The 13,853-nt window shown below is 44.2% G+C and overlaps 1 protein-coding gene and 2 pseudogenes across 1 annotated transcript in view; 2 read left to right on the forward strand and 1 right to left on the reverse strand.

The window, feature by feature from the left end:
- The window catches only part of NFATC3 (nuclear factor of activated T cells 3), a 664,419-nt gene that overhangs the window by 467,297 nt on the left and 183,269 nt on the right, over positions 1 to 13,853 (forward strand). The window contains exon 6 of the mRNA XM_063945273.1: positions 5,752 to 5,892. Coding sequence (XP_063801343.1) covers positions 5,752 to 5,892 — 141 coding nt within the window. The remainder of the gene's footprint in view (positions 1 to 5,751; positions 5,893 to 13,853) is intronic.
- On the reverse strand, positions 2,305 to 2,423 carry LOC134971502 (5S ribosomal RNA; annotated as a pseudogene).
- Positions 3,276 to 3,394, forward strand: LOC134971503 (5S ribosomal RNA; annotated as a pseudogene).

Consider the following 13,853-nt stretch of genomic DNA (forward strand, 5'->3'; position numbering starts at 1 on the left):
TATTTATATGGTATCTCTGTCTCTTTAGTTATTTTTATCTTTTGTATTTCTTTTTTCTGTGCATTCATGTAATGTTATTGTGCTCTTCCTGTATCTTGTGGTTGCTGGGCAACCATGACCCGTGATAAGTTCAGTATTACTTCCCGGCCTCCAGCTTTGGACGTCTCGCGTAGAGGCATGTACGTGACGCTGTATCTGGAGATCCGGGTGGAGCTATCCTGAATGCGCTTGCGGGGTGGTTGCTAGGCAACACGTGCAGTTGCCGAGTTGCACCTCCTTCCCAGCTGCCTGTGATTCCTCGTACAGGATCGCGCGGGTGACGTCAAAGACTGGCGTCCGGAATGAGCGGGCCGGGCTCCAGGATTGGTGTTAGGCGAGTTTGGTTTCTGTATTTATATGTGTTGGCTGCTATTGTACTGGTTGTGTCTTGATAAAGGGGAGAGGTCCCCGAAACGTCGACTGTACCAGTGGTGGTGTCGTCTTTTTGTGCATCCTGAGTGCCTCCCATACTATATATATATATATATATATATATATATCGTAGAAGAGCTGGCACTCACCCTAAGTATAAGGCTCCTGTGCCCTCTGGAATAATAAATATACAGCAGATAGAAACATGCAGCGGCACTCAGAGACTGATCCCAGTAGATAACGTGCAAACGGTAACTTTAATCCATAAGAAACAAAGTAGTTACTTATGGATTAAAGTTACCATTTGCACATTATCTACTGGGATCAGTCTCTGAGTGCCGCTGCATGTTTCTATCTGCTGTATATGTATATATATATATATATATATATATATATATATTGGAAAGGGGGGGATAGGGGTATCTGCGACTAGCAGTGTCTAATATATTAATAAAAAATGAAGAATATTATGATACGGTTTATATATAAAAAAACACAATATTTATTTATACAATTTAAGACATGATGCTGGATAAAAAGTATATGGAGAGTAAAAGCCTAAAAAATTTTTTTATAAAAATTACAAGGTACAAAAAAGAACAAAATGACTGAGGGGCTATGTGCAATTTAGCTAGAACCCAGGATAAAAAATTCATTAATCTAAAACCTATAATATAAAACTGATATATATATTTTAGGGATAAGAGAGTAGTGCTTATCTTTAGAGATGGAGAGTCAGTAGAGGTACACCCAACGCGTTTCGTCCTTAAGACTTCATCAAGGGGTGAGGGACTAATGTGCAAACACTCTTATTTATAGCAGCCATGATTAAAAATAAATGGCTATGACATCACTTCCTGTTGGAAAACACATTCAGTGTTTTCTCACAAAATTCAATATCAATGTATATAGGGGATATGGCTACTCCTAGCAGGCCCAAATATAGTTTTATCTAACCAAAACGAGATCTGTAAACAAAGAAAAACATCCATAAACATAAAGCATCAATTACGGACGCTTTTCGCGTCATTTCCGCCCCACTTCCTGTGTCCGTAAACTCGTATTGCGCATGCGCAGCACACGCGACTTCCGGAAAGTGTTTTTAACTTTGTCAATGCCTTGCCCTTCTTCCGGTTTGGCGTATGAGTTCTTCCGCCCTTCTTCCGGATGGGCGGGTACTTCACAGCTTCCATGGAGATCGTGCACTGAAACATAGATGCGGCAGCCATCTTTGAGTTGGTTTTTGGATATGATTTCAGCATGCACCGCGGCCATCTTTGAGGAGCCCATAGAATGCAGACATATCCTTGTATTAGGGAGCAGTGGCAGCTCGAGATAAATAAGACAAATGTCAATGTTAGTTTATTATTGTTGTAATAGACGTATTTACGAGTTATATTACTTCAGAGAGGCTGATATATATGCATTTAGATTGTATATATGAAGTGAATAATGCTGCATAGCTTTTTATCTATATAAACAGATTATATCAAAGATTTTGCATATTAATAATAGAGAAATCCATATATTAGATAGATGTGCCCAGAGAATATTATGCAGCCCTAGTAAAGAGCCAGGAGATATTTAGATGAGATATGAGTGAATAATGGAACAAATTTAGGGTGGTGACCCTTAATTAATAGTGCATGAGTGCTAGATTGAGGTGGGAAGTATAATAAGATTAATATGGGATGTGAGTAACAAATGGTTCAGGATAGACAATATAGTACACATTTTAGTGGATATAGTGAGAAAGTAATTATGTATATATATGCTACTAAACAATGCGCATAATTAAAAAAAATGGATATTAAATAATATGTGTGCCAGAAGAGAGTTGGCTAAGTGTCCATATTCTCTACTTTATTACCGTTACGAGTCTACTGGTCTACCCTTATACAGTACCCAATCTTCTCAAGTGGTTCCCCACTTGGTACTGGTTGGGCCCAACACTGCTTAGCTTCCAAGATCGGGCGAGATTGGGCGTGTGCCAGTGCGGTGTGACTGTATTTTTTGGCGAAATGACTTACTCACACCGTAACAGGTTTTTATTAGGAATATTTGACATTCTACAGTTATAAGGTGCAAAGTGCTAAAAAAGAAATAAATATACAAATCCAAATATGATTGATGCTTCTGTCAGAGAAAGGGTGCAATTTCGTATCCCTCGTTGAAGCCCAGGGGGTGTGTGGTTTTTAGCTGGAATATCCAAAACATTTCTCTCTGGGAGAGCTTCTTGGCCAGGTCTCCTCCCCTGTCACCGCTGGTTACGTGTTCAATGGCTTTGAAGGACATCTCTTCTGGGTTGGAGTTATGTTCCAGTTTAAAATGTCTATATAACAGAAAAACCTTTAGTACTACGGATGACACCCAGGAGTTCAAAATTAAGAAATTTATGAACTGCAACATCACATCAGTTATATACCTAATTGAATGTACCTGCCACAAGAAATACGTGGGCAAGACAAAAAGACCTCTCAAAATTAGGATACAAGAACACGTTAGAAGTATCAAAAATAAACTGGAGACTCATCTGTTATATAGACATTTTAAACTGGAACATAACTCCAACCCAGAAGAGATGTCCCTCAAAGCCATTGAACACGTAACCAGCGGTGACAGGGGAGGAGACCTGGCCAAGAAGCTCTCCCAGAGAGAAATGTTTTGGATATTCCAGCTAAAAACCACACACCCCCTGGGCTTCAACGAGGGATACGAAATTGCACCCTTTCTCTGACAGAAGCATCAATCATATTTGGATTTGTATATTTATTTCTTTTTTAGCACTTTGCACCTTATAACTGTAGAATGTCAAATATTCCTAATAAAAACCTGTTACGGTGTGAGTAAGTCATTTCGCCAAAAAATACAGTCACACCGCACTGGCACACGCCCAATCTCGCCCGATCTTGGAAGCTAAGCAGTGTTGGGCCCAACCAGTACCAAGTGGGGAACCACTTGAGAAGATTGGGTACTGTATAAGGGTAGACCAGTAGACTCGTAACGGTAATAAAGTAGAGAATATTGACACTTAGCCAACTCTCTTCTGGCACACATATTATTTAATATCCATATTTTTTAATTATGCGCATTGTTTAGTAGCATATATATACATAATTACTTTCTCACTATATCCACTAAAATGTGTACTATATTGTCTATCCTGAACCATTTGTTACTCACATCCCATATTAATCTTATTATACTTCCCACCTCAATCTAGCACTCATGCACTATTAATTAAGGGTCACCACCCTAAATTTGTTCCATTATTCACTCATATCTCATCTAAATATCTCCTGGCTCTTTACTAGGGCTGCATAATATTCTCTGGGCACATCTATCTAATATATGGATTTCTCTATTATTAATATGCAAAATCTTTGATATAATCTGTTTATATAGATAAAAAGCTATGCAGCATTATTCACTTCATATATACAATCTAAATGCATATATATCAGCCTCTCTGAAGTAATATAACTCGTAAATACGTCTATTACAACAATAATAAACTAACATTGACATTTGTCTTATTTATCTCGAGCTGCCACTGCTCCCTAATACAAGGATATGTCTGCATTCTATGGGCTCCTCAAAGATGGCCACGGTGCATGCTGAAATCATATCCAAAAACCAACTCAAAGATGGCTGCCGCATCTATGTTTCAGTGCACGATCTCCATGGAAGCTGTGAAGTACCCGCCCATCCGGAAGAAGGGCGGAAGAACTCATACGCCAAACCGGAAGAAGGGCAAGGCATTGACAAAGTTAAAAACACTTTCCGGAAGTCGCGTGTGCTGCGCATGCGCAATACGAGTTTACGGACACAGGAAGTGGGGCGGAAATGACGCGAAAAGCGTCCGTAATTGATGCTTTATGTTTATGGATGTTTTTCTTTGTTTACAGATCTCGTTTTGGTTAGATAAAACTATATTTGGGCCTGCTAGGAGTAGCCATATCCCCTATATACATTGATATTGAATTTTGTGAGAAAACACTGAATGTGTTTTCCAACAGGAAGTGATGTCATAGCCATTTATTTTTAATCATGGCTGCTATAAATAAGAGTGTTTGCACATTAGTCCCTCACCCCTTGATGAAGTCTTAAGGACGAAACGCGTTGGGTGTACCTCTACTGACTCTCCATCTCTAAAGATAAGCACTACTCTCTTATCCCTAAAATATATATATCAGTTTTATATTATAGGTTTTAGATTAATGAATTTTTTATCCTGGGTTCTAGCTAAATTGCACATAGCCCCTCAGTCATTTTGTTCTTTTTTGTACCTTGTAATTTTTATAAAAAAAAATTTTAGGCTTTTACTCTCCATATACTTTTTATCCAGCATCATGTCTTAAATTGTATAAATAAATATTGTGTTTTTTTATATATAAACCGTATCATAATATTCTTCATTTTTTATTAATATATTAGACACTGCTAGTCGCAGATACCCCTATCCCCCCCTTTCCAAATTTTAAACTCCAAAGGCAGCTTATCCCTGCCTAATATTTAGGGGCTAGCTGACACCTTATATCTATAAAGGAGTGTCTTTTATTAAAGTATTTCACTATATTATTCTATCTGCTCACATCCACCTGTGGCGCCGTACCCCCACTGCTCAATATATATATATATATATATATATATATATATATATATATATATATATATATATATATATGGGTTGAGTATCCCTTATCCAACATCCTTGGGACCAGAGGTATTTTGGATATGGGATTTTTCCGTATTTTGGAATAATTAGATACCATAATGAGATATCATGGTGATGGGACCTAAATCTAAGCACAGAATGCATTTATGTTACATATACACCTTATACACACAGCCTAAAGGTAATTATAGACAATATTTTTTATAACTTTGTGCATTAAACAAAGTGTATCTACATTCACACAATTAATTTATGTTTCATATACACCTTATACACACAGCCTGAAGGTCATTTAATACAATATTTTTAATAACTGTGTTTATTAAACAAAGTTTGTGTACATTGAGCCATCAGAAAACAAAAGTTTCACTATCTCACTCTCACTCAAAAAGTCCGTATTTCGGAATATTCCGTATTTTGGATATGGGATACTCAACCTGTATGTATATATATATATGTATATGTATATATATATGTATATGTATGTATGTATATATGTATGTATATGTGTATATATATATATATATATATATATATAATGCCTTGGAGCATTCCATATAATGACATTGATTGCATTTCACAACTAGTAATGTTTGACCTTTATTTTGTGTGTCTTTATGTCTGTTGTATATCAACCTCTTTGTTTTTACCTCTGGTGTCAGCTCAGCGATCTGCTCAGGAGTTACCACAGGTGGATAAATATAACCTGAGTAGCTGTACAGTAACAGGAGGAACAGAGATGATTATCACAGGATCTAACATACTGCCTGAGTCCAAAGTGATCTTCGTTGAGAAGGGGCAAGGTAGTATGCATTCACAATATTTTGCTGCCTTTTTTAAACTGATAGAAGATTGTGATGTTTATGGAGAGACTTTCCATTATGACATGGTGTAATTTCGTTATACCTATTTCTCTAACGTCCTAGTGGATGCTGGGGACTCCGTAAGGACCATGGGGAATAGACGGGCTCCGCAGGAGACTGGGCACTCTAAGAAAGATTTAGTACTACTGGTGTGCACTGGCTCCTCCCTCTATGCCCCTCCTCCAGACCTCAGTTAGAATCTGTGCCCGGCCAGAGCTGGGTGCTTTTAGTGGGCTCTCCTGAGCTTGCTAATAAGAAAGTATTTTAGTTAGGTTTTTTATTTTCAGAGAGCTTCTGCTGGCAACAGACTCTCTGCTACGTGGGACTGAGGGGAGAGAAGCAAACCTACTAACTGCGGCTAGGTTGCGCTTCTTAGGCTACTGGACACCATTAGCTCCAGAGGGTTCGAACACAGGATCTTAACCTTGGTCGTCCGTTCCCGGAGCCGCGCCGCCGCCTCCCTCGCAGAGCCAGAAGACAGAAGCCGGCGGAAGCAAGAAGACATCGAAATCGGCGGCAGAAGACTCCTGTCTTCACATGAGGTAGCGCACAGCACTGCAGCTGTGCGCCATTGCGCCCACACTACCCACACACTCCGGTCACTGTAGGGTGCAGGGCGCAGGGGGGGGCGCCCTGGGCAGCAATTAGGATACCTCTTGGCAAAAAGACACATATATACAGCTGGGCACTGTATATATGTACGAGCCCCCGCCATTTTATTTACACAGACCCGGGACAGAAGCCCGCCGCTGAGGGGGCGGGGCCTTCTTCCTCAGCACTAACCGGCGCCATTTTCTCTCCACAGCTCCGCTGAGAGGAAGCTCCCCAGGCTCTCCCCTGCAGTACCAAGGTAGAAAAAGGGTAAAAAGAGAGGGGGGGCACATAAATTTAGGCGCAAATTATCATAAACAGCAGCTACTGGGTAAACACTAAGTTACTGTGTAATCCCTGGGTTATATAGCGCTGGGGTGTGTGCTGGCATACTCTCTCTCTGTCTCCCCTAAAGGCCTTGTGGGGTCCTGTCCTCAATTAGAGCATTCCCTGTGTGTGTGTGCAGTGTGTCGGTACGTTTGTGTCGACTTGTTTGATGAGGACGGTTATGTGGAGACAGAACAAAGTGCAAGTGAATGTGGTGTCGCCGCCGACGGCGCCGACACCTGATTGGATGGATATGTGGAAGGTGTTAAATGATAACGTAAGCTCCTTGCATAAAAGGTTGGATAATCAGTCAGGGTCTCAACCCATGTCTGATTCTACAGCTCAGGGGCCGTCAGGGTCTCAAAAGTGGCCACTATCCCAGTTGGTTGACACAGATGTCGACACGGATTCTGACTCCAGTGTCGATGACGATGATGCAAAGTTGCAGCCTAAAATGACTAAAGCCATCCGATACATGATTATAGCAATGAAGGATGTATTGCACATATCTGAGGAAAACTCTGTCCCTGACAAGAGGGTTTATATGTTTGGGGAGAAAAAGCAAGAAGCGACTTTTCCCCCTTCACATGAATTAAATGAGTTATGTGAAAAAGCGTGGGATTCCCCTGATAGGAAAGTACTGGTTTCCAAAAGATTACTTATGGCGTATCCTTTCCCGCCAACGGATAGGTTACGCTGGGAATCCTCCCCTAGGGTAGACAAAGCGTTGACACGCTTATCTAAGAAGGTGGCCCTGCCGTCACAGGATACGGCCGCCCTAAAGGATCCTGCGGATAGGAAGCAGGAAGGTATCCTGAAGTCTGTTTATACACATTCTGGTACTCTTCTGAGGCCAGCAATTGCTTCGGCCTGGATGTGTAGTGCTGTAGCAGCATGGACAGATACTCTGTCAGAGGAGATAGATACCTTGGACAGGGAGACTATTTTACTGACCCTAGGGCATATCAAAGACGCGGTCCTATATATGCGGGATGCCCAGAGGGACATTTGCCTGCTGGGCTCTAGAATAAACGCAATGTCGATTTCTGCCAGAAGGGTCCTGTGGACTCGGCAATGGACAGGTAATGCCGACTCTAAAAAAACACATGGAGGTGTTACCTTATAAGGGTGAGGAATTGTTTGGGGACGGTCTCTCGGACCTAGTTTCCACAGCTACGGCTGGGAAGTCAAATTTCTTGCCATATATTCCCTCACAGCCAAAGAAAGCACCGTATTACCAAATGCAGTCCTTTCGTTCACAAAAAATCAAGAAAGTCAGAGGTGCATCCTTTCTTGCCAGAGGCAGGGGTAGAGGGAAAAAAGCTGCACCATGCAGCTAGTTCCCAGGAACAAAAGTCCTCCCCGGCTTCCACTAAATCCACCGCATGACGCTGGGGCTCCACAGCCGGAGCCAAGAGCGGTGGGGGGCGTCTCTGAAATTTCAGCCACCAGTGGGTTCGCTCACGGGTGGATCCTTGGGCTATACAAATTGTGTCTCAGGGATACAAGCTGGAATTCGAGGTGACGCCCCCTCACCGTTACCTAAAATCGGCCTTGCCAGCTTCCCCTGGTAAGGGAGGTAGTGTTGGCAGCAATTCACAAGCTATATCTCCAGCAGGTGGTAGTGAAGGTTCCCCTCCTTCAACAGGGAAGGGGTTACTATTCCACTATGTTTGTGGTACCGAAACCGGACGGTTCGGTCAGACCCATTTTGAATTTAAAATCCCTGAACATTTATCTGAAGAAATTCAAGTTCAAGATGGAATCGCTCAGAGCGGTCATTGCAAGCCTGGAGGAAGGGGATTTTATGGTGTCTCTGGACATCAAGGATGCGTACTTGCATGTCCCCATTTATCCACCTCATCAGGAGTACCTCAAGTTTGTGGTACAAGACTGTCATTACCAATTCCAGACGTTGCCGTTTGGCCTGTCCACGTCACCGAGAATATTTACCAAGGTGATGGCGGAAATGATGGTGCTCCTTCGGAAGCAAGGAGTCTCAATTATCCCATACTTGGACGATCTCCTCATAAAGGCGAGGTCCAGGGAGCGGTTGCTGATCAGCGTAGCACACTCTCAGGAAATGTTGCGACAGCATGGCTGGATTCTGAATATTCCAAAGTCGCAGCTGATTCCTACGACGTGTCTGCCCTTCCTGGGCATGATTCTGACACAAGCCAGAAAAAGGTGTTTCTCCCGGAGGAAAAGGCTCAGGAGCTTGTGACTCTGGTCAGAGACCTCCTAAAACCAAAACAGGTATCGGTGCATCACTGCACGCGAGTCCTGGGAAAGATGGTGGCGTCATACGAAGCCATTCCCTTCGGCAGGTTCCATGCGAGGATCTTTCAGTGGGATCTGTTGGACAAGTGGTCCGGATCGCATCGTCAGATGCATCGGCTGATCACCCTGTCCCCCAGGGCCAGGGTGTCTCTTCTGTGGTGGCTGCAAAGTGCTCACCTCCTCGAGGGCCGCAGGTTCGGCATACAGGACTGGGTCCTGGTGACCACGGATGCAAGCCTCCGAGGATGGGGGGCAGTCACTCAGGGAAGAAACTTCCAGGGGCTGTGGTTAAGTCAGGAGACTTGTATGCACATCAATGTCCTGGAACTAAGGGCCGTATACAACGCCCTGAGTCAAGCGGAGCCTCTGCTTCGAAACCAACCAGTGCTGATTCAGTCAGACAACATCACTGCAGTGGCCCATGTAAACCGCCAGGGCGGCACAAGAAGCAGGGTGGCAATGGCAGAAGCCACCAGGATTCTTCGTTGGGCGGAGAATCACATACTAGCACAGTCAGCAGTGTCCATTCCGGGAGTGGACAACTGGGAAGCAGACTTCCTCAGCAGGCACGACCTCCACCCGGGGGAGTGGGGACTTCATCAAGAAGTCTTCACGCAGATTGCAAATCGATGTGAACTGCCACAGGTGGACATGATGGCGTCCCGTCTCAACAAAAAGCTAAAAAGGTATTGCGCCAGGTCAAGAGACCCTCCGGCGGTAGCTGTGGACGCACTTGTAACACCGTGGGTGTTCCAGTCGGTCTATGTTTCCTCCTCTTCCTCTCATACCAAAGGTGCTGAGAATTGTGAGAAAAAGAGTGAGAACAATACTCATTGTTCCGGATTGGCCAAGAAGGACTTGGTACCCGGAATTGCAAGAAATGCTCACAGAGGACCCATGGCCTATGCCTCTCAGACAGGACCTGCTGCAACAAGGGCCCTGTCTGTTCCTAGACTTCCCGCTGCTGCGTTTGACGGCATGGCGGTTGAACGCCAGATCCTAGCGGAAAAAGGCATTCCGGATGAAGTTATTCCTACGCTGATAAAGGCTAGGAAGGACGTGATAGCAAAGCATTATCACCGTATATGGCGAAAATATGTTGCTTGGTGTGTGGCCAGGAAGGCTCCTACAGAGGAATTCCAGCTGGGCCGGTTCCTGCACTTCCTACAGTCAGGAGTGACTATGGGCTTAAAATTAGGATCCATAAAGGTCCAGATTTCGGCACTATCCATTTTCTTTCAAAAGGAACTGGCTTCGCTTCCTGAAGTTCAGACGTTTGTAAAGGGAGTGCTGCATATTCAGCCCCCTTTTGTGCCACCAGTGGCACCTTGGGATCTTAACGTGGTGTTGAGTTTCCTGAAATCTCACTGGTTTGAGCCACTTAAGACCGTGGAGCTAAAGTATCTCACGTGGAAAGTGGTCATGCTATTGGCCTTAGCTTCGGCTAGGCGTGTGTCAGAATTGGCGGCTTTGTCATGTAAAAGCCCCTATCTGGTTTTCCATATGGACAGGGCAGAATTTCGGACTCGTCCGCAATTTCTGCCGAAGGTGGTGTCATCTTTTCATTTGAACCAACCTATTGTGGTGCCTGCGGCTACTCGTGACTTGGAGGACTCCAAGTTGCTTGATGTAGTCAGGGCTTTGAAGATTTATGTAGCCAGGATGGCTGGAGTCAGGAAAACTGACTCGCTGTTTATCCTGTATGCATCCAACAAGCTGGGTGCTCCTGCTTCAAAGCAGACTATTGCTCGCTGGATCTGTAACACGATTCAGCAGGCTCATTCTGCGGCTGGTTTGCCGCATCCAAAATCAGTGAATGCCCATTCCACAAGGAAAGTGGGCTCTCTTTGGGCGGCTGCCCGAGGGGTCTCGGCATTACAGCTTTGCCGAGCAGCTACTTGGTCGGGTTCAAACACCTTTGCAAAGTTCTATAAGTTTGATACCCTGGCTGAGGAGGACCTTGCGTTTGCCCATTCGGTGCTGCAGAGTCATCCGCACTGTCCCGCCCGTTTCGGTGCTTTGGTATAATCCCCATGGTCCTTACGGAGTCCCCAGCATCCACTAGGACGTTAGAGAAAATAAGATTTTACTCACCGGTAAATCTATTTCTCGTAGTCCGTAGTGGATGCTGGGCGCCCGTCCCAAGTGCGGACTTTCTGCAATACGTGTATATAGTTATTGCTTAATAATAGGGTTATGTTATTTTGGCATCTGTTTGATGCTCTGTTGTTGTTCATACTGTTAACTGGGTAAGTTTATCACGAGTTATACGGTGTGATTGGTGTGGCTGGTATGAGTCTTACCCTGGATTCCAAAATCCTTTCCTTATAATGTCAGCTCTTCCGGGCACAGTTTCCTTAACTGAGGTCTGGAGGAGGGGCATAGAGGGAGGAGCCAGTGCACACCAGATAGTAATAAATCTTTCTTTAGAGTGCCCAGTCTCCTGCGGAGCCCGTCTATTCCCCATGGTCCTTACGGAGTCCCCAGCATCCACTACTGACTACGAGAAATAGATTTACCGGTGAGTAAAATCTTATTTTTAAGGTGTTGCTCATTTGGTTGTACAATATTGCTTCATTCTGTCCTACAGAAATTAACAGTATTTAGGGGCATATTGATTGATTATAATCATGGGGACCATGCAGAATGGTTTACACTAGCTTGGTGGCGATCATTTTGCTTTAAAAATACATCAATGCAGTTCATGGTGTACTGTAATAAACTACAAGACTTTTGCTATTTAGGTGGAGGCTTATCAAAGCTTGGAGAGAGATAAAGCACTAACCAACCAGCTACGAACTGTCATTTTACAGCAGGCATTCCCAACCACGTTTCTCAAGACACACTAACAGTGCAGGTTTTAGTGATATCCAGGCTGCAGCACAGATGGTTAAATCAAAATAACTGAGGTTGTCACCTGTGCTCAAGCCTGGACAGCACCAAAACCTGCACTGTTAGTGTGTCTTGAGGACCGTGGTTGGGAATGCCTGCTTTACAGGCTCTTTTTGAAAAATGACAAATACTGTAGGAGCTGATTGGTACTTTATTTCTCTCCACTTTCTCTATCCAAGCTTTGATAAATCTTCCCCTTAATTCCAAGTGGATGGATAGCTTATCACATTAGGTTTTGTTCCATCTTTGTATTTTATTGATGTTTTAGCTTTGTAATTCAGAAAATACATGCCTTGGTGCTTTGTAGAATCCTGAGAGGAGCTTATTTAGCACAGTTATGTACGGATACATCCTCCTATATCATTGCTGCAGATGTGCCAAACAGCCCCTCTAGGTGCGCATAGTCAGCTTTGAGTGACATTTTTGCTGTAATAGCATCTTAGTCGCAACGCTATGCGACAAGAATGCACCAGGATAATGTGCTGATTAATTTGATATACAGAGGAGTCCTAATTCACGTTCTGTAACTACAGTATGCATATCCCTGGAGAACTGTATGCAAATAGCTTTAGAATCTTATACTGGAAAAAGTAGCTTCAAGTGTGAAAATATTTTATTAAATAACATTATTTATCTTACGTCCTAGAGGATGCTGGGGACTCCGTAAGGACCATGGGGTATAGACGGGCTCCGCAGGAGACATGGGCACTTTAGAATGGGTGTGCACTGGCTCCTCCCTCTATGCCCCTCCTCCAGACCTCAGTTAGATCCTGCGCCCAGAGGAGACTGGGTGCACTGCAGGGGAGCTCTACTGAGTTCTCTGAAAAATACTTTTTTTTAGGTTTTTTATTTTCAGGGAGCACTGCTGGCAACAGGCTCTCCCTGCATCGTGGGACTGAGGGGAGAGAAGCAGACCTACTTAAATGATAGGCTCTGCTTCGTAGGCTACTGGACACCATTACCTCCAGAGGGTCGGAACGCAGGTCTCACCCTCGCCGTTCGTCCCGGAGCCGAGCCGCCGTCCTCCTCACAGAGCCGGAAGATAGAAGCCGGGTGAGTATTAAGAGTATTAAGAAGAAAGAAGACTTCAAAGGCGGCAGAAGACTTCAGATCTTCACTGCGCGCCATTGCTCCCACACATATACACACAGCAGGCACTGTAAGGGTGCAGGGGGGGGGCCCTGGGCAGCAATATTAACCTCAAGGGACACTGGCAAATAGATTAGACACTGCAGTGGCGGTATATTGAAAAACCCCCGCCAGTATAAATAATTTGAGCGGGACCGAAGCCCGCCGGTGAGGGGGCGGAACTTGATCCTCCAGCACTAACCAGCGCCATTTTCTCCACAGCACACTGCAGAGAAGCTGGCTCCCCGGACTCTCCCCTGCTGAACACTGTTACAGAGGGCAAAAAAGAGGGGGGGGCACATTTGATTGGCGCAGTGAGTGTATTTATATATTTATATAAAAGCGCTGTACTAACTGGGATTTAATTCCAGTGTCCGGTGGCGCTGGGTGTGTGCTGGCATACTCTCTCTCTCTCTCTCTGTCTCTCCAAAGGGCCTTATTGGGGGACTGTCTCCATATAGATATATCCCTGAGTGTGGGGGTGTCGGTACGTGTGTGTCGACACGTCTGAAGCGGAAGGCTCATCTAAGGAGGAGGTGGAGCAGATGATTGTGGTGTCTCCGTCGGCAACGCCGACACCTGATTGGTTGGATATGTAGAATGTTTTAAATGCAAATGTGTCTCATAACATAAGAGATTGGACAAAGCAGAGTCCAGGGATAAGACAGTGAGTCAATCCATGG

Source organism: Pseudophryne corroboree, chromosome 11, assembly GCF_028390025.1.
Source record: "Pseudophryne corroboree isolate aPseCor3 chromosome 11, aPseCor3.hap2, whole genome shotgun sequence".
Taxonomy (NCBI): domain Eukaryota; kingdom Metazoa; phylum Chordata; class Amphibia; order Anura; family Myobatrachidae; genus Pseudophryne; species Pseudophryne corroboree.